Source organism: Penicillium alfredii, assembly GCF_028826965.1.
Source record: "Penicillium alfredii strain IBT 34128 chromosome Unknown utg000009l_segment0_segment0, whole genome shotgun sequence".
Lineage (NCBI taxonomy): Eukaryota > Fungi > Ascomycota > Eurotiomycetes > Eurotiales > Aspergillaceae > Penicillium > Penicillium alfredii.
Window position 1 is genome coordinate 2,399,542 of NW_026622706.1, and position 24,599 is coordinate 2,424,140.

Here is a 24,599-nt window from a genome sequence, read left to right on the forward strand (position 1 = left end):
TCATAGCAGTCTACGGTATGATGAGGGGGGGGAGAACAGGGTCCCAGGAATTATTAGGTAAAAGAAGAAACGATATGATCGGCTACCGCGCATGGTGCGAGAATTGCGTCAGAATATATCCCAACTCAGTAGTTCATACATGTATACATACATAGACTTACTGTAGCTCTACAAGTGTGCTGTATGTACATACTGTAGAAATGGGGCGTGATCGAGTAGATCAAGCCCTAACTGGGCAACCCAAGGCATCAAACTATCTAACAAGTGTAGGATGCAGACCCCTCCCCCGGACACGGACCTGCTCCTGGTGGCTCCTGGTGGAACTCAGAGCCCTCGCTCAGGGACATGTGGATAGGTTCAAGAGTGTACAAGGTCAAGACTGTGTGGTATGCGATCGACGAAATGCCCCACGGGTGGATCGTGAGTTTCCCGTGCGTTGCGCATGGACATTAACGTCAAAGGGGGGTTGAATCCTTCGATGCATTTTGAGGGGGAGAGAGATAAAATTAAATAAAATACACGATGGTTAGAAGATCAGCACATGTTTAGCATACTTATCATTATTCTCCATGACTTGACGACTCAAAACCGTCTACTGTATGGATAAATGTCTCTTTGTAACCATCCAATAAGAACCATAGATAGATCACTTTCCAGTAGTGAGAATTAAGCGACCAGGAGTCCCTGCGATTGGCACTGCGAGGTACAAGTCGCCCGTGTCCCCGTTGAGCGAAATGGGGTCAGGCGACACGGACATGGATCGACAGCCTGGCTCTCGGCCAAGTGTCCGACTCGTACCTTTTTTCTTTTCCTTTTTTTTTTGTTTATCATACCCTTCTGACGTCAGAGATGAGCCCCGGTCGGGGCCATCGATTCTTGGGTGTGATAGATGAATCAATAGTGGTCTGGGCGCGATATATGATTGCAGAAATCGGAGTTAGAGTCGCTGGAAACCTCGAAAAATGTCCAACGTGAAGAATCACTTGACCTTCTGGATTGATATATAAAACCAGTGGAGTTGTCGGGCTATTACCTGGCAAGAAAAGTTGTTAATATGTCCATGGCAGGTTGTGATGAAGGTGTCTTGATCTCTCCATCTGGGCAGGGTTCAAGCATGCTGACACCGTGTAGGGCTGCTTTCCAGCCTGAGGCTCTCCATCACTTGTCTTCCATGGAACCAGACTAAGTACGGAGTCACGTGATCCATACCCGGACTTTGGCCTGTTGTCCCCGGCACACGCAAGTGTGTCCTTTTCCACACCAATACAGCCAGTTATGAAGGGCTTTCCCCTCCGCCCCCGGTAGCATCACAGGGGTTTGAAATAAATGGGGCCAACATTGAAACCACCCTAAAAATAAAAAAAACAGCAGGATGAGATGAGAAATCAAGTGTAGAGGCTGAACACCGTTCGGTCAATCGGGGGTCCGAGGAGCCGTCGGGGAAGGGGAGAGTCTTAGCTCCGGCAAGAAAAAGAACCGGAAGGAGAGTGACTCACTTGGGCCGAAGGGGGGTTTACGCGGCCTCTGATTGGCGGGTTCCCCTGGCGGCTTTTTCTCGAACACCTGACCTGCTGACAGGTCCAAAAGTCCGAAGTACTGAGTACCGCCCACGAGGTATCTCTCCGCTAGTAACCACCAGAAAATTATACCTCTGGCAGGGGTATCTATGACCGGTCTGCAAAGGGACGTGTAGCAATTTGCGGACTTGTTTTGAGGGAGAAAATCGTCAGCGAAAGCAGCCGTACCCAGTACTTAGTCTCCGTCGGTAGCCGTGCGCGCGTGGAAAGTACTATGTACATCCAGAGGATTCTCCGGAGAAGATCGGCCCTAAGCTCTTCAAGGCCCACACTCCATCTTCGAGAAAGCCCGTTATTTCTGGCGAGCGTGTCCTCGGGCTTTTTTTTTTTCAGGCTCCTGTTTTTTCTTATCTCCTTTAGAGACTTCATCTCACCGTTCACTTTGACCTGTTTTACACCATCAGGTCATTCCATCACTGATCACTTTTCTACCTTATTTACTTCCCTCCCCTATTTTCTACCCGCGCGTTCATTGGCGATCCGTCGTCAAATGAACCTGCATTCTCGATACCCTTCTGAGTGCAAGGTAAATTTCGAATTTTGAACCACATGCTATGCGCTCCCTGCTCACTGGTCCTCGCAGCATTGCCTCTTCACTCTGAAGAGGTCTCCCGCTAGATAAATGGTTTTTAAACCGTTTACCCATCTCGCGCGCCAGAGTTTCACCAAAGCCTTTACTCACGGCTACGCCCAATCTGTAGTCGCGGCGTCGCAGTCGTACGCCTCGTCTACCACCTTCAACCAGCTCGCCGTTCAACCCGCCAAACTCTCCCGCACCGCCCTCCAGAATGCTTTCTCGAACGCGTCCAGCTCGTCCGGCGCCGGCGCCAAGGCCAGCCAGGGGGGTTCGGGGTCTGGCGATCTCAGTCTAGCCGCCTACTATGCTGCCTGGCAGCACGCACAGCAGACGGGCGATGACAGTGATTGGAGGCAGTTCCAGTTCAAGCGCCGCATCGGCTGGAAACCGTCGGCCGAGGATGCGGAGCATACCGAGCAAGACCGAGTCGCCTCGTCCGAGTCCGTTCCACCCCATCTCACCAAGGCGGCAGTGAATGAAGATGTCAGTGCGCAGGTAGAGGAGGCAGTGGCTCGGGAAATCCAGATCCAGGAGGAACAGGCGCAGGCTGAAGAGGCTGAAGAGGCCGAAGACGTGACCGAGGCGGCGGAATCCGCAGTGGAGGAATCCGTCACTGGATCTGCGTCCGATGAGGCTCAGATTGCCTCGGATCGGATCGTTCAACTCGCCACGTCGAAGAGCTATGCAGACGTCCCAGCAGCCTTCGAGTCTTTGCTTCGCGATGGATTGACTCCGACGGTGGAGGCATACAACGCTCTACTGGTCGCAGCCATCCAGCTTCACCCCGACGCCGCCCAGGCCATCCCCAAAGCGCTCGATGTCTATTCCGATATGCTTCGTCGAAGGGTAATTCCCGACGAAGATACCTACCAGACCCTCGTCCAACTACTGGTTACCCGGGCGCACGACACGATCAAGGCCAAGGAGGTGCTGGAGCAGGAGAGGGTGCGCTTTGGAGGCATGGAGGAGCCCGGCAAGTTTATGCTGCAATCCAGTGAGCTGGAGCGTGACATCCTTGCCGAAGACCACTCTTTGTCAATTGCCGTCAAGCTTTTCGACACCGCCACGGCGCGACACTCCAGACTCGTGTTCCCGCTCGAGATGTACCGTCATCTCATCATTGCCTGTGCCGAGGAGGGCAGCGTGGAGGACATGATCCGCATCTATTCGCACATGGAATCGCGGAAAGTGATTCCTCATGCCACGATTTTCCCGCCCATGATCGATGCGTTTGCTTCTACCGGTGATCTCAAGAGTGCCGTGGAATGCTATAACGAGTACCGAAGTCTCGCTGTTTCCGACGACAATGGGGTGTTCAGCATTGTCCAGCGCCTGGATGGACAGGTCTATGCCGCTCTGATCCGTGCGTATCTGTCCTGCGGCAAAGAGGACGGGGCTCTGCACTTCCTCGATCGTATTCGCACCTCGTTTGATGAGGTAACTGAGAATCGCCAGGACCGGTGGAGTACAGTGGAATCTGTTATTGTCCAGGACGCATTGGTACAGCATTCGCTGGATGCTGGCGAACACAGCAAGGCTTTGGAGCAGGCGCAGACTCAGTTGCATGATGGCGCCCGGGATCAGGCAATCTCCCAAATTTGCATGGCCGCGGCTGATGCCGGCGATTTCACCACCGCATCCGAGGCATACGATAGCTTGCCCACAGCGCCGGACACGCGCCAGAACCCTGCTATTTCGCTGCTGGCGCTCCATGTCCGTCGGGGCAATGTTTCGGCGGCCCGTTCCTTGTGGATCATGCTGACCACGGTGGGTCAGGCAATCCCGGAAATGGTTCAGCCGACAGCTATGTATGGGGTTGCTCTGCTCAAGAGTGGTCATGTGGAGGAGGGCCTGCAGGAAGCACGCAACATGTTTGCTCGGATCCGCGGCGCTTCTCCCGCCAACGGTGTCGCCGTTGCAGCCTTGACCCGAGAGCAGATCACTGAGTCTCTTCACCTCTTTGGTCGCGTCCTCATGCAGTCGGCCGCTGTTCTCTCGCCTCAGGCAGCCATGACTCTTCTGTGGTCCATGGTCGAGAACGGTGGTCTGGTGTCCCCGCTGGCTGAGCACGCTGTTGCCAGTCTTGGGCCCATGGGCATCTCGCAGCTCAGTCCCGCCGACCTCACCCTTGCCCTTCAGGTTCAAGCTGGCATGCTGGCCAACCACACTGCCATGCTGTTCGACGTTGCCCACCCGGTTCGCTTTGCGCACATGCTCGATGTAGCTCTGTCGAATGCTCTTCCCTTGGACGCTTACACGAGTCGCCTGATCGACCAGGCGGTTGGCAAGCTTTTCACCAGCCGACCCGACATCGTTAAGAGATGGCAGGATCACCTGGAAGCGTCTACCCAGACCTCGTTCCCGTCCGAGCGCCACAGCCCTGTTTCCATGACCGAGACCTCGATCACGACACCGTCTTCGAGCCCCGATTCGTTCGACCCTTACGCATATGCCACCGACTTCCGAGGCTCCGCTATCATTGCCGATGAACTCGAGAAGACCACGGGGCGGGCCGAGACCCATCTCAATGAGGCCTTTATTCGACTCAAGAACATGCGCCGTATCGGCCGTCATCCTCGTTATATCACCTACGCGAAGCTGATTACCGCGGCGAGCAAGGTCGGCCGTATGGAACTAGTCCACGAGCTTCACGGTATGGCACGGACCGACGTTCCCTTGAACCCGGCTTATGGTGTCGTTAAATACGGATGGGTTTCGATCCTCGATGCCATGGTGGCTGCCTGTCTCACCCTCGGTGACCGCCAGCTTGCCGGCCAACACCACCAGGAGCTTCTCGGTTTGGGTTCCGCGCCGTCAGCCAACACCTTCGGTCTCTACATCACCACTCTGAAGGAGTCGACCAAGACCTTTGACGAGGCCACCGAGGCCCTCAAGATCTTCCATCGCGCGGTGGCGGAAGGTGTAGAGCCCACGTCGTTCCTCTACAATGCGCTTATCGGTAAGCTGGGCAAGGCCCGTCGCATTGACGATTGCCTGGCGTACTTTGCCGAGATGCGTGCCAACAACGTGCGGCCCACGAGCGTTACCTACGGAACTGTAGTCAATGCGCTGTGCCGTGTCAGCGACGAGCGATTCGCCGAGGAGATGTTCGAGGAGATGGAGTCCATGCCCAACTACAAACCGCGCCCCGCGCCCTACAACTCCATGATCCAGTACTTCCTGACCACGAAACGCGACCGCAGCAAGGTTCTGGCATACTTTGAGCGCATGCAGACCCGGAACATCCAACCCACGATGCACACCTACAAGCTTCTCGTTGATGCGCACGCCTCGCTTGAACCGGTAGACATGGATGCTGCCGAAAAGGTCCTGCAGTCGATGCGGGCTGCCGGGCAACAGCCTGAGGCAGTCCACTACGCATCACTGGTCCATGCCAAGGGATGTGTGCAGCAAGACATCGACGCTGCCCGCAAGGTGTTCGACTCGGTCGTATCCGACCGGCGTGTGCGCCTGCAGCCGTGCCTATACCAGGCTCTCTTTGAGGCGATGGTTGCCAACCAGCGGGTCGCCGATACCGAGGAAATTGTGCAGGGCATGCTGCAGCGAAGGGTCGAGATGACCGCTTACATCGCCAACACGCTCATCCACGGCTGGGCCGCCGAGGGCAACGTCGCCAAGGCCAAGGCCATCTATGACAGAATCGGGATCAACAAGCGGGAGCCCAGCACCTACGAAGCAATGACCCGGGCCTTCCTGACCTCGGATGACCGCGCCAGTGCCGCCGGCATCGTCCAGGAGATGATGTCGCGTGGGTACCCGTCCGCCGTGGCCAGCAAGATCGTGGACCTGGTTGGCAGCCCTGCTGCCTCGGTCTGATTTCTTTTTTTTATCTCTCTTTTTTCTTTCTCTGTTTTTGTCTGGCCATCTTCGACCAGGTGATATCGATTTTAATGTTGTGGCTTGCACCCTACGTCTCTTCGCCAGGGCTGGATCTCTTCGGTGTTGGCAGTTTCCGGTTCGGCGCATTCTAGGGTGGCAGTGGATATACCTGGTGGAATCTGGAATTTGTGGGATTCTTTGTTTTTTGTGGCATCCAGCGAGGTTCTGGCGTTCATTCGGCGATCAAAACGGGCTCTTCTTTCGAAGCCCATGTATACCATTTTGTTTATTTGCCTGTTTATAGACCCATCTCAACTCTCTATGCGTCCATGACGCGGACTCAAATGTCGAAAAGTGAATATTTCCAATATTTCCATTTCTTGCTTGGTAGGACTTGAAAGAGTGTGTGGGATGGCATTGCAGCGGGAGATTCCGCGGGTGGCACGTCGTGCGGAGTTAATTTCCAACGACCTTCCTGCCTCTCCACTCCTTCAATCCTCAATCTTCGGGCAGTTGTAGTTGCTGCAACATCTGATTTTGTTTGATGCACTCCCGCGTGTTCCCACTCTGTCATCACTCGGTCCTTGACTCCACCCTACGCATCCGCGTTGTTCCCCGCCAGCCCCGCCCTCGACTGCGGCATTCACCAAGTCAACTCTTCAACTACCACAAACCAGCCATGGACTCAACTACACACCAGCCAGACCACGCGCGGCGTCCGAAGAAGTTGATATGTATGCATACACCCAAGTGCAGCGGGGTTCCCCACCCATCGAATGGAGTGATTCGATCTACAAGCTAACATACCCCTTCAAAAGTCGCACCGGGAGACATTGAGCCCACGCCAGACCTCAAGATCACCGCCTCAGAGATACTGGACCCATCTGCGCCGCAATCGCAATCCCAAAGCACGGTGGCGGCAGCAGCAGCAGCATCCGCAGCATCACATCTCGCCCCCGCCGCGGAAGGCCTCCGCTCCGACACATCGACCCCGAACTCAGCGACAGAAAGCCATGTACTATCGCACGCAGCGCGCGCACACCAGTTCGTCACAAACCCGCCCCTCACCGTCTCCCAGATGCACGGGACGAACCCGCTGCACCAGTTCCACACATGGTTCCGCGACGCGCGACTGCCGGCAAGCTCGGCGCCGGAAACCTGCACTCTTGCAACAGCATCACTGCCCTCGGGCCGAGTCAGCGCTCGCGCCGTGTACCTCAAGGAGCTGGACGAGCGCGGGTGGGTGGTATACAGCAACTGGGGCAGTCGTGAGGGCAAAGGCGGGCAGGTTTTCGGGGGGCACGCGGACGGAGCCGATGCGCTGGGCAACATGCCCGAGCCGGGTATTGCAGAGGATCTGCAGGGCATCGATGCCGGCAACAAATGGGGCGCGCTGACGTTTAGCTGGGCGATCGTCGAGCGCCAGGTGCGCGTCGAGGGCCTGCTCGAGCCGCTCAGTCGCGCCGAGAGCGAGCTGTATTGGCGCACGCGCGAGCGTGGCAGCCAGATCGGTGCGTGGGCGAGCTGGCAAAGTCGTGTGCTGTGGTCGGCTGAGCCGCCGCAGCTGGTTGAGCATCAGCGCCGTAAGAGTGTTGCGCGGCTGCAGCAGCACCACCAGACGTCCGCTTCGGCAGGTAACGATGTCCACTGTGCCGATGTCCCTGCCGATATCGACGAGACTGATATTGACGATGGCCGTGCTGTGCTAGAGCAGCGGGTCAGAGAAATGGAGGAGCGCTTTGCTGGCGTCGACAAGATCCCTCTGCCACCGTTCTGGGGCGGCGTGCGCCTTGTGCCGGAGTCGGTGGAGTTCTGGCAGGGCCGGCGCAGTCGTCTGCATGATCGCTTTCGCTATGTGCGAGTTGAGGGAGCGGGCGAGGATGCACGGTGGCGGCTTCAGCGACTGTCGCCGTAAATGCAGTCTCGCTGATATGTAAATAGAGCCACTCCCTATCGTCTATTTATCCTTCACGCTGTCTCGGCATACTATCTCTGCATATGTTCTTAATTCAAGAAACCAGGAAAAACTATACATCGCAATCCACACAAGAATCGTCTATGCACCCTCGCGCATCCCAACCAAGATACAACCCGCCCCCATCATCGCAGCCCCAATCCACCACAACCCGCCCACAGCCTCCTGGAACACGACCATCCCCAGCAGCGCCGTCATCAAGAAATTCGACGCGGTGTTGGTGATGGACACCTTGGTGGTAGACGGGCCGGCTGTCAGGGCGCGGGTGAAAAGCGCCCACATGATAACATTGCATAGAACATTGAGGCCCAGACAGAGCTGCAAGATAAAACATTAGAATTAATTACGGTGTAGACACCTCTCTACTTGGCTCGGGAATACATACACCGCGAATAAGCATCTCCAGAACCGGCGATTCGTCCAGGCCCACCAGGTGAGCTAGGAACTGGGCTACAGCCGAGGTGTGGTTATCCGTCGTTCTGTGGATTTTTTTTTTTTTTTTAGCTGTGTTCTGAGATAAGATCTGGGACATATACGATGGTGATGGTGGTGGTAACCAATGCATCCTGGGGTTATGTAGGAGAGAGTCGGAGAGCAACATACAGTTTCGCGAAGAGCCCGTTCAGCGCGGCGAAGGCGCCGCTTGCTACGGCGATGAGTATCCAGGGGGATCTGGAGGATTGTGGACTGGATGGCATGGTGGACAATTAAGGTGAAATGAGAGTTCGATAATCGAGGTTGTGGGTGTGATGCTGGTTTGATATGTCGGGCGAAGGCGGTGGGTCCTTGTGGAGTGGCTGTTGCCCCTACACTTAGGGGTTGATCTATGGCTCAATCACTATTTGTTGAATTTTTTCCAAATTCTATATCGAAATAATATGAGAATATGAGAAATCGAGAAGAAATACATACAAAAATTAAACAGAAAAGGATATTAATGGTGACCCTTTTAAACTATCTTTCTGCTGACATTTATTGCGGAGAGTAGCAGAGCACTCTAAACAACCATCCCGGGTCACCTGACCTTTCTCTCTTCAACTAGAGGTCGGCTCAATATACGTCATGTGACTTTACCCGAATTCTGGCGCTCTGATTGGTGGAATCCTCGTACTCTGATTAGCTGGCCTTCCCGTCGGTTAGGAATAGCTTTATACCTCACTATCTTTATAGACACTTTATATATAATTAGAGATATAGTTGAAAATTATCATATAATTAGAAAATAGATCAAAAAAGATTACATAAGCCAAAAAAAACTATTACATAAGCGTTTTAGGGTGCCAATAGCGAAAATTTTGGGGTGCCCCTATCAATACCCTAAAGAGGTTGGGTGTTTTAATAAGGATAATTGGCCAAGCAATGCAGATTCTCCACCCGTTATGAGGCCCAGCACGCATCACGTGATTTTCCCTAATATCCCAGCATCCCCTAGGTTTACCTACAGGTTGGGGCCCATGGTATCCACCTCACAAGGCGAGCTTGGCAAACAAAGCCTTGGGATGAGCTGAATCCTATTATTAGCCGCCAACCGCAACCCCAATTTTGTCGAGTATGGGGTTCTCGACAAGCGGTATTCACGTGGGATTCCATATTCATGCGTTATACCTAATATGGTTAGGACGTTTGGCACGGGGTGTTTCCGTGGTAGGATCGCTGACAGTATTAAATGGTGGTGAGTGAAACCAGGCTGTCTATGTGACAGGTCCACTCAGTTCTCACTCTTTACATTATCTTCCAGTTCCCTGGTCCCCTCCTACTACCGTTCACCACAATGACAACTTACGTTTTTTACAGTCCCGACGGCGCAATTAATCATTTCTTCAACTCGAACACTACTGTAACACGACAGCAATGCGATGAATTCGCCATTTCTTGCGCTGGCGGTGTGTCCACTGCTTTACAGATGCAAGGAGTGTGCAGCTATACCGTAACAGCGGGGACCAACAAGTCCAAGCTCTTCCAGTTTCGAGATGAGAACTCTACCATTGATATGGGCAACATTAGCCTTGCCAAAGCAATCCATCCCGAATTTGTGGCTAGCTGTAAGTATCTCGGGACCATAGGCGATTCACGGCCGCTCTATATCTACGAGATGGAGAATCTTCCTGGGACTGCCCACATAATGGCTCGCATCCCACCAGACGATATGTCCCGACAGTGTAACACTATCAAGGACTTTGCAAGGTACATATACCAAATTTTTTTTGCTTTATTTGCAAGAACTAACATTTTAGAGCAGGTTCTTTGCACAGTCATGGAACAACGATCAACGGCCATGCTCAGATAAAACAGCTATATTGCTTGCGGAGTTTCAGGCAAATTTCGACCTTCTTGCTCGAGACCTGCCGTCTCGCTTTGCACCAAACCTAGAAAGGGTCCGCAAGGAGCTCCCGTCTCTCTTCTCAAAAGCCCTCCCTTTTGTTCTTAGCCACGGGGACCTTAACATGATGAATCTCCTCACCAATCCCGAAACTGGAAATATCACAGGGATTGTCGACTGGGCTGAATCAAGGATTCTGCCGTTCGGCTTCGCGCTATACGGGCTTGAGAATGTTTTGGGCCGGATGGATTCAGAAGGGTGGCACTACTACGATCGCTACCGCGAACTCGAGAGCCTCTTCTGGCAAACCTTTCGGGAGGAGGCTTATAATTTCTCTGACGCTGATTTGTATTTGATCCGCGTTGCGAGGATGGCTGGATTTTTCTTCCATTATGGATTTGTTTTTGACATAAAAGGTGTGGTGCAAAGTGTGCGGATGGACCAGCCGGCTGGTTCTCTCGCGTATCTCGATGCTTTCTGTACGGCTGGTGAGTTGACTCCTCTTTCGTGAGCCGGCTTATGATGCGTTACAAGGCAGGCAGGGAGGTAAGATTTGAGATGATGCAGGTATTTCTCTATGTATTGACAGGAAACTCTGAACGTATATATTGATAGTTGGTCAATTTAGTGGGCGAAGGGAAACTATTTTAGCAAAAGTACCGGTAGTGACACACCCGATATTGAACTATCGCGATACCATCCCTGCGTAAAAGGTACACTCAAAAGACAATGTCCTCACTTCAGAGGATAGCCATAAGCTGGTTCTCCGTTTCGATCTTGTTTGTTAGTAAAGACTTGGTGGGTGCCTCTGAAAGTGGGTGCATGAGATTCTCCGTCCTAGAACTCAGTCATGCCTGGCTCCCCAAGAAAGAATCCGGTGATGCGGAAAGGCGTCCCACAATTTTTCATATCTCTTTTGTCTAGCATGACGGTGCCGTTATCCGCGAGGACAAACTCACTCATCATCGCCGGCACATCGTCAGTGAGGACTTGAAGCCCGAGGATTAACCAAATTATGGGCTTGAAGGTATCTAACTAGTTCCTGGAAGAACACAGGATCGAGGTTATCCGGGCTGGTTGTTGGTCCTTGGCGATACTTGTAGGCTTGCATCTCGCCGTTGGCTGTCAGCTTGAAGATGTGACCGTGGATCTCTGCCGGTTTGATATCTGCGATACTAGTGGGCTGGGTCCAGCACCCCCGAACGGACCTGAGGGTCATCCCAAGCATGATTTTGGCTTCGTCGATTTGGAAGTGTCCGTGGATCTGGAACGCGCCTACTTCTTTTGGTATTGTATAAAAGATGAGACAGAACGCTATATTTCTTTAAGCTAATAAACGGTCGAATCGGTATCGTTGCCGTTACTCTACGCTCCCGAATAAGCGTTGTAGATTACTGTAGGGTCTGTGGATTGTGACTAGGACGAATATACTTCCGTAATAGGTGTAGGATAAGATTTTCTGGGCTCAATACCTATCTTAGAGCTACATCTAACGAGCCGCTGATTTGTAGGCTCTGTTTCGTCTCTAGCTAGAATAGCTATACTAGGATTATATAGTAGGGACTGATCTCTTAGAAAATTATAGCCGTGTTGGCTAGTAAGTATATAGCACGATTTATCGGCCACCACGCTGTTTGCCAGTGTTTCACAGCCTGTACGGAAAATCTATGTCTCTCTGTGGTCAAAGGGTGAAGGATCTGTATTCGCAAGGTAATCAGCAATCCAGGAAAAACTTAAGTCACCAAAGACACTAACTTTGAATAGGGCACGACTCGTTCGGTGAAATAGAGCCGTTAGCTCCCTTAGCTCCCGCTGGAAACGTAGGCGTACCGGATATTGACGAGAGTTCTGTCTTAATGAGGCCTAAAGACGCGGCGGTATCTTGTGGCGTGGCAAAGTCCTAAGAGAGGACCCGTAAGTCGTCCCTATGGTAGTAATTGGAGTGGGTGTCCACTACTGCCACAAGTAGTTAGCGTATGCCTCTTTGCTTCAACTTCGAAAAGCGGAAGGCACCCGATAAAGACCCCGAGAGACTAAAGGAGTCAATAGAAGAGTATGTCACTCACTATCGCTTATATCATCCGTTTCCTTTCTTTTTATACCGTTGTTGTCCTCTACTTGACTATCTTCGCTGCCTCTAAGGCATAATCTTGAATTCTCCTCAATTGTAGCAAATCGAAGTCGGCCAATTCCTTATCAAACTCTTTAAGATGCGTAAAGTTCGTCAGCATGTGAGCATCGCGATTACTAGGCAAACATGACACAGGGGAATGGCTCTGTCGATGAGCATGAGGTGTAGGGGGAAAGTCATGAGAAATTTGTTGGGGCCGCAGAGGAAGAGGATGGATTAGGATAGGTGAATTTAAAGGAGGATGTGAAGAACCGCGTGAAGAACTAGGTAGGTGTGGTGGTTTGCAAGGGGGTTTAAGGATAGGAGGAGGGTGGTAATAGATGATATTTTCCAGATTGATAACTATGGTTTGCGCAGAAGACGAGGGAGAATAAAGTGGTAAGGAGAGGACCCAATAAAAGCGAGGGCGAACTTAATTCTGAATAGCTGGTCCTTTCGCTCTCAAAGATACATTAGGCTATTCGACCGCGACTTCCTCTATCGGGGTCTCCGAAGGTCTGTTCCCGACTTAACCTCAATCTCACCCCAAAATTTACATAGCCACGTTAGCACTCGTCGATCTGCGTATCAGTACCGGGGCTGTATTGGTTCTGGATCCGTCCCAACCAGTAGTGAAGGCCATGGCTTGGTCGAGTCCACCAATAAGGCCGTCGGATATTGGGTAGAAGTTAGTCCATCAGCCACCTAGATCTATAACTGCCTATCAGGGTTTCAACAATAATATATCGTTACGTATTAAAAACGCCTATTTAATCCTAGAACGGTATATAAATAGCTCTTCTAGTAATTTATTTATTCGATAGAAGTCTATTTATATCGTTTTTAGGTATTAATATAATTAAATCAAGTAAAAGAGGCAAGAAAATAAGATTAAATAGCTTAATATAGTATCTAATTGGCTATATATCTATATAAATAAGCGGACCTCGCGGTATTCGCTTATATATATTGATATACAGCGAGTCTATACTAGTAGAGCTACCCCGGATGCCCTACTTGGTATATATACTAACTACTTTACAAAGTACGATAGGGTTGCTATATAAATATCGTTTAGCTGGTTTAATCGTATCGAAAGAACCAATCCTATTGGCTGATATTCATCCCTTTTGGCGAATAGAGTTCGATTCATCTGATATTGCATGGCAACCCCTATTAAACCCTCGAATTGTGGCTGCCGCCTTCCCAAAACGGCAATCTATACAGATATCAGATGGGAGCGAGGGAGCTGAACCAATCAGAAAAAAAGAAGGCGCCCCCAAAGTATTCGGATTACGGCGAAATTGGGCATACATGTCGAAGTTGCCCTACTTCCAAATAGAGTAATTTATTTTGTGTAGTTGGGATAAATGTATCATGTGATCTTCCAGCCGCGGGTCGGACACTTGCTTTGTCCTCAGTCCCATCTACACCTATTGCTGCATGTACCAGGATGTCTGCGAAGCTACCTCTAATCAACCCATAAAATCCAATTTCAGAAGGATTAGTCTCCGAGCTGAAGGCTGCCCTTTATCGGTTTGGAGCTTTCCGCTTAGCAGCTCCTGAAACCACACGACGCCGTCGTCGAAAATGCAGGCCAAGCTTATTTTCCAACAATAGTAATCATCACTGACCGCACCTTTTAGGCTCGGGAGTTTTTCAGACAGCCAATGGCAGCTAAGACGGATATTACGGAATACTCTCCCCCCTTGCGTCGGAGCGTGTTCGCGGCGGGACTGAGATACCCAAAGAAAGTGTCTATTTTTTCCGAAATAGCGTCGAATTAAAGTATCCCAAAGGACCATCGTACAACCTGTTTCGTTCAGTCCAATGTCTTCATGAGGTAGGACTAGCCTTTCCCTCCAATCGTGCATTGTGCTGATTTGCCCTTCCTTTCAAGGAGTGGATCCCAATTAGACTGCATGTGTTAAACACCATGTCGCAAGCACTGAATGCAAACGTCCCTCTAATGGGTACTACGCTTCTCGATCCTGCTACAGTTGGAGTCCACTATTATGACTCTCGCAACCTTTCCGACTACAGCGCTCATTTCAGTCCGCCTCATATGGACAGTGGAACATTGACAATTCTATTCCGGTCTCATGACGAGACCGACGGCTTGGAAGTCGCTGATCTCGAAACGACAGAGAAAGAAGACAGTAAGGGGGTTGGATCGGAGGCATCTTTTATACCGGTTCCTACTCCAGGAGACGAAATGACTGAGGTGGTCGTCTTCGCAGGCACGAGACTCCAGCGTTTACTTGGGCGGGACCGAGTTCGGGCTTGCGTACACAGAGTGCGTGGTCCTGGCCCAGAAGGCCATAAAAGATTTGGTGTGCAGCGCTTAAGTATCGCAATGTTTTGCGCTCCTTCCGTGCCAGCTGCTCCGCCTACCCCACTCACCTAATTATAGAAGGGTGGAATCCTGGCCTGTTTATCAAATCCAGTATCTGACAAAAGAAGATCTATACCATTATCTTAATAAGTATGGTTCCCCGTACGTACAGTAGTACTAGAGCAAAGACATATCTAGTGTATTCCCCAGTCGAAGCCACCTAACTAATAGTCTGCCAGCGTGTGGCGTAGTGGGCGGTTGAAGAGAACAAATAGGTGCGCATTCGCGACACAATTTTGATAGGGTTATCTACTCACTTACACTGTCCACTCGCTTATGGTTTAACTACATTGGTTATAGGGTGAACTTGGTGATTCGGCGTGATTTCCCTGCGCCCTGTTCACTGGACACTTTTGACGGGCGTAAGCAGCCGTGAGGCCAAGAGCATAAACAAAATCGCCCCAAGTACTGACGATGTTGGTGTCGAGAAAAGCCGCGACGATTAAAGCTATTTCTGGATGGTGATCTAACTCGGCTAAATCGCGACGGGGATTCAGATTGCAAAAGTAGGAACGAAGAAAGGATGATATGAGAACTCTCCATACCATAAAAACCATAAGATATAGAAGTGAGTGAACCCCGTCTTACTTTGCCAACAGCACTACTTAAACCAGAGGATAGTGGCAGCTTATTAACGAATCTAGCGCTAGTCTGATTATCTGTATTGCTACCTACTTTGGCTACTCCTTCGAAGATATCACAGTCAGCAGCATTATTAGTAGCCTCGGACTCTCGGTCAAGCCCCTAGCTTTTTAGTGCACTCGGTTCGGACATTCTAGTAGACCTGCTCTCTGGTGGACAGGGGGATCAAGGTCCGAGTGCCCCTTGAACTTCAGACCTTGCCGACCTCCAAAGTGGGTTGAAAAGCACTACGGCTCTTTTCACCCTAAGCTTCGTTCGAGACACTAAAAACCTAGTCAAACAAGCTTCTGAGTTCTTTGATTCCGACGCGATAAATAATACGAAGCAAATAATTAGCACAATGGCATCATTTACGCCAAGACTGTCGAAGACAACGGTAGCGATATTTTCTCAGTCTTGCAAAATGGCACATTCCTCCACGACGTCCAAAATATCACCGAGGATATCGCGGCCCTCCCGCCCATTATTGACGAGTTGGTCAAGATAGTGACCAGTGACGATGTGAAGGATTTCCTGAAAAAAAAAAACTTCCCGTCGATCATGGACGGGCTGAAGCCGATTTTGAACCCGCAGCTTCTCAAGGCTTTTAAGAGTCACTAGTAAAAACCAACCTGAGCCGGGAATTTGTCAAAGACATATCGTCGACTCTCACAGCCCTACGACCACTCCTGCACGATATGCAAGGAACCTTGGGGAATACTACCATTCAGCCGCTCTCGGATCTCGTGAGCACCATTGTCGCACCAGATTTCATTAACGAGATCAACACCCTTCTCAAGGACCTCCCTCCTCTTCTTGGACCGGATATTATCCAACCCTTGATCAAGCTGCTGAAGGAAGTTTTGACGCCAAAGCTCCTTAAGCAAATATCCTCGCTGATTGACGATCTGCCGGATTTGATCAAAGGCGTCATTTCCTTGGTCAAGTCACTAGAAGATTGGATCAAGGACATCCTAACCCCGGAATCCATCGACGAAGTGAAATCCATACTCAAGGAGCTCTTACCTCTCTGATCCAGCCTCTCGGCGATGCCGCCAAGAGCATTTTCGCGGATGAATTCATTGATGATATTCGCAACTTCCTTAAAAATTTACCACCAATTCTTTGCGACTTCCTTCCTCTCCTAAGCTCCAATATTCTCAAGCCCCTTGGCAACCTGTTCAGCATCATCCATCTTCGATGATTCGGCCATGCTCCTCTAGACGCCTCAACACCAGGTTTACAGAAAACCTACAAATAAAAAGCCAGGTTTGCATAGGGCAAATTGTGGTCGATTTGCTGCAGGGGTCCAGCCTAGGAAAAGCAACAAAGAGTAGGTAAAACGGCCCACGGGGGAAGTCTATCCTCCCAGGAGCGGACCGATATCGAATCAGAAAGAAAATATTCAAAAACACATAATTATCAAAACGTGCACCGTCACTTCAATAAACGACACCCCTCCACATTGCTCAGCAGGCTAAGGGAGAGAAATATGAGGGCGACTGTGCATCTCTTGACAGAAACCCGGAAAGTCCAATCAACGAGCGTTTAGTCGCTCTTGCCATTCTTATAGGTTCCGGAGTGCTGAGCCTTCTTGCACCAGCCCTTGTGCTCACCATTGTCGCCCTTGTGCTCGACGTCGCAGTCTTCGTCCGAGGAAGGCGTAGGCTTGGCCGAAGTGGACGAAGGGTGGTGTGTAGTCGACGAGGCCTTGTGGGTGGACGAAGAGGCGTGGGTAGTCGAGTGAGAGGTCACCGGGTGAGTAGTCGACGAGGCCTTGTGGGTGGACGAAGAGGCATGGCTAGTCGAGTGAGAGGAGGTCACCGGGTGAGTAGTCGACGAGGCCTTGTGGGTAGACGAAGAGGCATGGCTAGTCGACGAAGCCTTGTGGGTAGACGAAGAGGCCTTCGAGGTGGACGCGGCCTTCTCCGTCTCGGTAACCGTCACCACATGAGTAGACTGGGGATCCGTGGCCTTCTTCGTCTCGGTAACAGTCACCACATGAGTAGACTGGGGATCCGAGGCCTTCTTCGTCTCGGTAACCGTCACCACATGAGTAGACTGGGGATCCGTGGCCTTCTTGGTCTCGGTAACCGTCACCACCTTGGTCGAGGTGCAGACTGCCGGGTGGGTAGTCGAGTGGGTAGAGAGCGCGGTAGGGTGCTCACCCTCATCTTGGATGGGGAAGGCGAGGGCAGAGCCGATAATGGCCAGAGCGACGAGGCTGTACTTCATCTTGACGCTGGCTGTTGGGATTGAAGGCTGTTGTAGTTGGTGGATGATTTGGTCGTCTGCAGGCAGGACCAGAGATTTATAGATGGCAATGCTCGGGAGGAGCAGACACATCCGCATTGTCGCAACCCGGTGCAAAGGCCCCAATGGCGAAAACCCCCTTGTCGCTGCGCATTGTGAACCACTGATGCGTCCACATGCTCAAGACATGGTTTCCAGAAAGGTTGATGGACAAGGCAACCACGATAACTACTGGTCCCAATAATTAAGATCAGTAGAATTGACCCTTCAGAGGTAACCGAGTGATTGGGATCGGCAGGTCGTCTTAGCTCCATAGAGGAACATTGCAGTCCTTGACCGGAGACCTTGACCCACATCTGCATCAGACTGCCCTTCGACCAGCGTTAGCGGGGCTCACAAAGTGGCGATCGGTATTGCGTTCCGTGTTGGTGTGGCCTGTGAGTGAGTCTCACCCGGTCGAAGCACCCCACATCACCCGTTGTATCCTTCTAGAACGGGTGCCGTGGACGGCCACACGGGGGGGATCGTGGATGGTGGTTGACGTAGGTGATCTACATACTGCAAGAGAATAACTTTAAATCCGTCGTGACTGTCGATCTTTTGCCGAAATGCTCTGAAACCCGACTTCGTACACGGCACAGCTCATATCCCGAACGACGAAACTCGAGATGGTGCACCCCTGTCCATCCTAAACCCTATCTCCCCTGTACCTGAACCTATATGTCAGTGCAGACGGTCGAGGTTGGCTGAGCGCCAAAGATCCGTGGCTCAGGTCTTGCAGAAGTCGTGGCACTTCGCACGTTATCGTCGATCCAGGAACACCTACACGCCAATTCTACTGCATCAGTTCAGGTCTCCGTTACCCTTGTTAGCATTTCGAGACTAATATCCACCTGCGGAAGGCGCGGAAGGCACGGAAGGACAGACTTTCGTGAGTTCATATTTTTTTTTTGCCTCTACGGGCTACGCTTGGGGCTCCCGGCGAATCTCTTTGAAACAAGACCGTGGAATGGCTTGGTTGAGGGATTTTTCCCTCGACACACACTCCTCTCTCCCTGGGCTGTCCAGTTATTCCCACCGCGGACTCGAAAAAAAAACCTACCTATATTAAGTCGGGATGTCTCTCCGTCAGCTAAATCAGGTCCGCATCGATTTCGCGGGCACTGTCTCGAGTACAGTCAGTGATTGAAGCACATTCTCTTTAATTATTGGTGGGGAGGGATACTTTCAAGGGAGAATAAGGAGTTTCGGGCCTGAGCTTCTGGTAGCTAGCCCAGATGCCGATCAGGGATCAGCCCCGCTTCGTGTCTCCATTCGAAGTCGACGGATTTCAGCCTGCAAATTTCAGAGTAGATGGTTTTGCTACTTCATTCACCATTATGGTGGCTACCTTTCTAGTTTCCTATTTCCTTATTTCTGGACGAACTCCAATATTGCAAGCTATCTTTCTGAAGTTGGATAGAGTGATAACCTTGCCACGAAATCAAATTATACTTTTCGAACTTTAGCATCAAAAAGGCAGGAAGTGAAATCTAAAGCGAACTATAATAAATTTCGACACGGCAAGAGTCCCTACCGACCTACAGGATGTAAGTAGCGGCTCGTATATTACATAGCTACTAGCGAGGGACTCGACCCAGTTCGAGTTCTTCCGGTAAGGAAATAATACTTCAGCCCCAGCAGGATTGGCCAAATTCCTTGGTCGGTTGGAATATAATTACCAATCAATCATTGAACTATCATTTCACCACTCAACTCTTAGGTATATGTCAGGTTTCAGTCACACGTAAGGTTCCAAAACGATTAGGAATCATGACTATATGTTTTACCAATATTTCCGTCGCCCTCTATTATCAAGGAAGCAGTGATAGGAACTTGAATTTTAGGTGAGATATCGCGTTGCAAAAGTATTTCGACTATACTACAGAAAAGGCAAGCGGGTTGGCTTTAAGGAATGTAATCCAAAGAGCTAGGGTAAGCAGCAGCGGGCGAAGTAAAGGTAATTTAGCCGAGACACACATCAGCCTATCCAGGCGACAGCAGGAATGGTGAGTGAAGCCGCAATGGATTCAGGTGAAGGTATGAAGATCAGGGCGGCAAACAAAGAAAAAGGAAAAACAGACAACAGCCTTTCTCTGGTGGTCACCTAGCGCTGACGATTCAGTCGTGGGCGACTCGCCGCTCTATTCAGTCGGGCTTCAGCCGGCTTTAGGCGGCAATTCACCCACCTGAATATTGTTCACCTGAAGGGGTGAAGCTCCAATCTAAAAGGATCTTTTTGTATATTTTAGCGGGATGAAGGATGTAGCGATATAGAGGGGTAGACGCTGTTTTATTTTATTTAACCCTTTCTTGTTTGCCTTCTATCTCTATATCACTCCTCTCTTTAGGCTAGATAATAACAAATCTACTCGCGACCATACTCTATTACTGAATTATACCTATATTATAGTAAATCTCGGCGACTATAATAACTCCGAAATTATAAGAGTAATTCTACTATATACAGAGAGCGATTATAAGTATATACTAAGACTTTTTGATAAATTAATCTAGTCTTCTACAAAGTTCTTTAAATTAACTATTTTATAAACTTATTGAGATATATCCCCGAGCTAAGGATCCTCCGGATATCTAAATATATAAAGTATTCCTTGACTAGGTTTGTAAAGAGGAGCGAGACCGTATTATTATAAAGTCTACTATTGAAACTAGTTAGGGCTTTCGTAGAGACTTTTAAGTTGGGATCTAACGGAGAGCCGTTGTTAGGGGGTTGGACCAAATTGTATTAATTAATAGTATATTCTAGATACAAGAAGGATTCGTTGAGAGATATAAAAAAAGAGGTTATATAAGGGTTAGGGTTTCGCTAGGAGGGCGGTCAGTGTCTGCTAACAAGGTCTTTAGGTCGAGCTTCTTTATTATATAGGACTTCGTACAAAGGTCCCGTAACTCTCTCTCCCTCCAAACAATCTCATATCCCCAATCTCTATGGATCCTATTCTCTTGAAGTCCCTATCTACCGCAAGAAGAACAAGAAGAGCACCCGAACAGTGCGTTTAATCCTAGTTGAAAACATCCCGGGAACAGATATGCAAAAAGTCCACCCCACCCGCTTTTCTCGCAACAAACGCGCCAGCAGATCATGAAGAACGTCGTTGATCTTGCTGGTCTACTTCAAGGATATCGTTCTTCGCGACTGCCATCTGCGGAATGTCATGCTCAGCGCGCCAGAGGACGACCCATCGCGGATGGTCTTTATCGACTTGTATCACGCCCGTTTTAACCGCCGGCCTGATGACGAGATTGCGTTTCTTGTGGATTTCTTTGTGGGTCAGTATTTGTCGCCGTTTCTTCAGTGGCCTGCTGACCAGGTGATTTTCTTTGAGGATTGGGTGCGTTGGGACTGAGATGCTTGGCTCAGGGCTGAGTTTGCACATACGGCCGCGACGATCACACCAGAGATGCGGGTTGGATACCAGTGTTCCTGAATCTTCTGTGTATAGCTATAGAAGATTTCGAATCTTTATCTCTGCTGGTTTCGGGCTTCGGGCTGTAATTTCCTCCAAACTTTGAAATAGATTCTTCTACTTTATATGTCACAGCTAATTTGTATCCTTCATACAAAGGCATTTCTTATTCTGGGTCTTGGCCAAGGACGATGCTACTCCAGTTAAGCCAACAGTAATAGAAATATACCCAGGGAATCATAGTGGCTATTCACAGCCTCGATAGGCCAGCAACGCCGAATACGGCCAATAAAACAAACACATCTATCAAGCAATATACAAAAACGAGCAGCAAGTAAACATCTAGCGACCTGCAAACCGATCCTGTCGACTCTCCAACTCCACCACCCCGTCATCCTCCGTCCCATCCAGGATACCCGACGGTTCCGACGGTCCCGGGGCACGGCGCTCATGCGGCCTGACGGGCCAGCGAGAACTCACGCCAGATACAAACAAGACCACCGACTGGATGAGCCGCCATATACGATCCTCAGTGGTTTCAGGAGCAGGGGCGGCCAGAGGACCGCTCACCGCGCGATAGGCCGTCGCGCTCGTTTCGGCCAGAGCGTGCTCCTCGGCCTCGACCTTGAACTGATACTTCAGGCAATCCTTGACGGTCACCAGGCCTCTGAGCCGGCCGCGGTGCTCGACAAGGATGACGCGCGGGCCCATCTTCTTAAAGATTTCCATGACCGTTTCAAGGGGCAGGCGCGGGTGCACCGTTAGTGGCGTGTGGTCGACATACCGCGAGAAGTCAACCATGTGGGCCCCCACGCTTCTCTGGATTGAGTCGAACGTCTCCGAGGCTCGGACGTGCTGCGGGATAGATGCCCGCCGCGCGACTGCCGCTTCGGCCGCCTCTTTGGTGAACGCACACCGGGCACTGGGTGAGAGCAGTCCTTCACTGCGTGCACGATCGATGGCGTATCGGAGCTCAGTGCGTCCTATGAACCCTACCAGGGTCTTGGTGGTGCGGTCTTCCACAACTGGGAAGCCCTGAAACTTATTGTCGCTCAGAAGATGCTCTGCTTCGCGCACAGGGAAGTCAGATGCCGGCAGCGACAGGGGGTCAGCCGTCATCGCGTGGGAAACCGGAACATTGAAGACATGATCTTCCTTGTTGTCGAGGAACGGAAACCCGTTGAACCAAATCATCCGGTCTGCGATACCGCCGTTTCCAAAGCGGTCTCCAACGGCTTTGGCGACTCCCACCACAATCTAGCAGACGAGAGTTAGTACAGCTTCTAAAGCTCTAACTAGGTGGAATGGATGGAATGAACACAAACCATTGTCGGAAGGATATAAGTCAGCGCCCCTGTCAGCTCGAACATAATGACAGTGACCGAAATAGTCAGATGCATGATCCCACTGAGCGCTGCCCCAGCTCCCAAAAATGCATAGGTTCCTGGTGTGATGCAGGGCACATCTGGCTTGCACGAGGAGAAAAATGCAGAATCGGGGAAGGACTCCTGCAATGCCCGCACCATTATCCCCACCATGCGCCCAAAGGACGCCCCGACGGCCATCGAAGGCACGAATATGCCGGCAGGCACCTTGCATCCGTAGGAGACAATCACCAGAAGAGTCCGAAAAACCGTCGCGACGGCCAATGACAGGACCATCGACCATCTGTTCTTGGCTCTAAAAGAGAATTGTTAGGATTAAGTTGGTATCAAGATAGGGAGAGTCAATCCATACTGGCACAGCCCTTGATAGTCATGTCCACCCTCGCATTCGCGGAACAAAATCTCCATCATCTCCGTCATGTTGATCTTCAAGAACATATTCGGATAGCACAGGAGCGCAGTAAAGCCAGCAAGGACAACCGACTCGACGATAGGGTACTGGGCCAAATATTTCTTCCGGAAAGCTGCGACCCGAAGATTCCATTTGATCACGAATGCGCCGTACAGTCCACCAAAAACACCAAGCCCCACAAAGAAGATGAGCTCAAAAAAGTGCCACGTGCGGTCATACTCCACCTGGAACATGACCAGCTGTCCCGTTCGGAACGGGTTCAACGCCTAGCTAGTGTTAGTGATGCCTCAACATGAGGATAACGCGGGTAACCTACAGCTAATACACTGGTTGCCACCAATGCACAAAAGTAACTTCTCCAAAGAGTTTTCAGTGGAAAGTAGTTGGCCATTTCCTGATCACTGGTGAGCAGCCACTTTCACACAACAAGGAGTATCAAATTTACCTCGAGTGAAAATAACACCCCTCCAATTGGACTACCGAAAGCCACAGCCACACCAGCAGCTGCAGATGCCGTCAAAATTTCTCTCGTCTTCGATGCGTTTTGCTTGTATTTGCCAAACCACCGGGATATCACGTTTCCGGTGCACACGGCAAAGTGCACGCTTGGTCCCTCTTTTCCCACAGAGAGGCCTGATGCAATAGCCAATGGCAAAGCAATTGATTTGATCACCAGTGTCCAGGCACCGAGGAACCCTTTCATGACGAAGCCGGCAATGATGCATTTGATTTCCGAGATGCCGGAGCCTGCGGCATAGGGCGCAAACGATTTGACCAGAGCCGCAGCGACGAGAGCGAATAAAACCTAGTCCCTGTCATTAGTTTAAAGTTCTTCAATCATTCCCCAGAATGCTGATGAGCAGGCCTTACCGCCCAGAAAAAATAAGCAATGTAATTGAATAGCGACAGGGAAGTCCACTGCTTCCAATCGGAACAGCCTGGAATGATGGGATTAGCTTCGAAGAAAAAAAGGAAAGGAATGAAAAAGTCTAGGAGTAATGACTGCATGGTCAGCTAAACGTACTTCCTTCGGCACCCCAGCAGCAGAACTGTTGGTTCAGGTAGAATGCAGTGCTACAATGACCCAGCTTGATATCGGCCAGCCATTCCGTGACGATATTCAAAACCGCCGAATTCAATCCAATTGCCATGCCGACAAGCGTAACCACAAGCCAGGCTTGTCCCGCATCGTATGACTCGTGTACTTTCCGCCGCCAGCCAAAGAGACCGTCCTGGTCCCAGAACCCGGCGCCGCTCCGTCGCTTGGCGCGGCGGCGCGATTGTTCATACACCGCATCTTGGACCCAGTCAATGGTTGTAAAGTCTTCGTAACGCTTGATCTCGCTAATCTCTTCGGTAACGGTGGCTTGGCCGTCGGGGGCTGGTTGTGCATCGGCGGGGGAGCCAAAGGAGAGACCTGATATCCTTCGAAATTCGCGGCGCTCTGATAATAATGAGGGCGACCGGCTATGGGCCGAAAATTGACGCGGCGAGCTCATAACATCAATCGAGGTGGGTTTCGCATAGTTGGGTTCGAGATGGGGTTGGCAATGCTCTTCCGCGACGAGAGTCGCAGACTGTCGTCTCCCAGAGAGACGTTAAACTTTGACGTTTTTGTTCTCTTCAATTCGATAGTTGTATCTCCTCTCCTAACAGTAAGGAGA

The 24,599-nt window shown here is 50.7% G+C and overlaps 9 protein-coding genes across 9 annotated transcripts; 5 read left to right on the forward strand and 4 right to left on the reverse strand.

Moving 5' to 3' along the window:
• Positions 1-2,199: 2,199 nt before the first annotated feature.
• NUU61_006813 (pentatricopeptide repeat protein) lies at positions 2,200-5,991 on the forward strand (the record flags this gene model as incomplete). Its single annotated transcript, XM_056657340.1, has 1 exon — positions 2,200-5,991. One exon carries the CDS (start codon positions 2,200-2,202, stop codon positions 5,989-5,991), a length of 3,792 nt encoding a protein of 1,263 aa, XP_056510140.1.
• A 682-nt stretch (positions 5,992-6,673) lies between these two features.
• On the forward strand, positions 6,674-7,909 carry NUU61_006814 (pyridoxamine-phosphate oxidase PDX3; the record flags this gene model as incomplete). The annotated part of the gene is made up of 2 exons (XM_056657341.1): positions 6,674-6,728; positions 6,813-7,909. 2 exons carry the CDS (start codon positions 6,674-6,676, stop codon positions 7,907-7,909), a joined length of 1,152 nt encoding a protein of 383 aa, XP_056510141.1.
• Positions 7,910-8,050: 141 nt separating this feature from the next.
• On the reverse strand, positions 8,051-8,773 carry NUU61_006815 (uncharacterized protein; the record flags this gene model as incomplete). Its single annotated transcript, XM_056657342.1, has 3 exons — positions 8,051-8,287; positions 8,355-8,480; positions 8,573-8,773. Coding segments are annotated over 3 exons (564 nt in total), but the record flags the coding sequence as incomplete, so codon positions are not given.
• Positions 8,774-9,740: 967 nt separating this feature from the next.
• On the forward strand, positions 9,741-10,800 carry NUU61_006816 (phosphotransferase family protein; the record flags this gene model as incomplete). The annotated part of the gene is made up of 2 exons (XM_056657343.1): positions 9,741-10,153; positions 10,209-10,800. 2 exons carry the CDS (start codon positions 9,741-9,743, stop codon positions 10,798-10,800), a joined length of 1,005 nt encoding a protein of 334 aa, XP_056510143.1.
• Positions 10,801-11,126: 326 nt separating this feature from the next.
• Positions 11,127-11,517, reverse strand: NUU61_006817 (uncharacterized protein; the record flags this gene model as incomplete). The annotated part of the gene is given in 2 exon segments (XM_056657344.1): positions 11,127-11,324; positions 11,344-11,517. 2 exon segments carry the CDS (start codon positions 11,515-11,517, stop codon positions 11,127-11,129), a joined length of 372 nt encoding a protein of 123 aa, XP_056510144.1.
• Positions 11,518-14,335: 2,818 nt separating this feature from the next.
• NUU61_006818 (uncharacterized protein) lies at positions 14,336-14,806 on the forward strand (the record flags this gene model as incomplete). The annotated part of the gene is made up of 1 exon (XM_056657345.1): positions 14,336-14,806. The coding sequence occupies one exon, from the start codon at positions 14,336-14,338 to the stop codon at positions 14,804-14,806; it is 471 nt and encodes a 156-aa protein (XP_056510145.1).
• Positions 14,807-16,113: 1,307 nt separating this feature from the next.
• On the forward strand, positions 16,114-16,619 carry NUU61_006819 (uncharacterized protein; the record flags this gene model as incomplete). Its single annotated transcript, XM_056657346.1, has 2 exons — positions 16,114-16,413; positions 16,455-16,619. The coding sequence occupies 2 exons, from the start codon at positions 16,114-16,116 to the stop codon at positions 16,617-16,619; spliced, it is 465 nt and encodes a 154-aa protein (XP_056510146.1).
• A 344-nt stretch (positions 16,620-16,963) lies between these two features.
• Positions 16,964-17,767, reverse strand: NUU61_006820 (uncharacterized protein; the record flags this gene model as incomplete). The annotated part of the gene is made up of 1 exon (XM_056657347.1): positions 16,964-17,767. The coding sequence occupies one exon, from the start codon at positions 17,765-17,767 to the stop codon at positions 16,964-16,966; it is 804 nt and encodes a 267-aa protein (XP_056510147.1).
• Positions 17,768-21,480: 3,713 nt separating this feature from the next.
• NUU61_006821 (chloride channel protein) lies at positions 21,481-24,434 on the reverse strand (the record flags this gene model as incomplete). The annotated part of the gene is made up of 7 exons (XM_056657348.1): positions 21,481-22,395; positions 22,464-22,818; positions 22,876-23,201; positions 23,252-23,329; positions 23,381-23,740; positions 23,806-23,873; positions 23,960-24,434. 7 exons carry the CDS (start codon positions 24,432-24,434, stop codon positions 21,481-21,483), a joined length of 2,577 nt encoding a protein of 858 aa, XP_056510148.1.
• Positions 24,435-24,599: the final 165 nt, after the last annotated feature.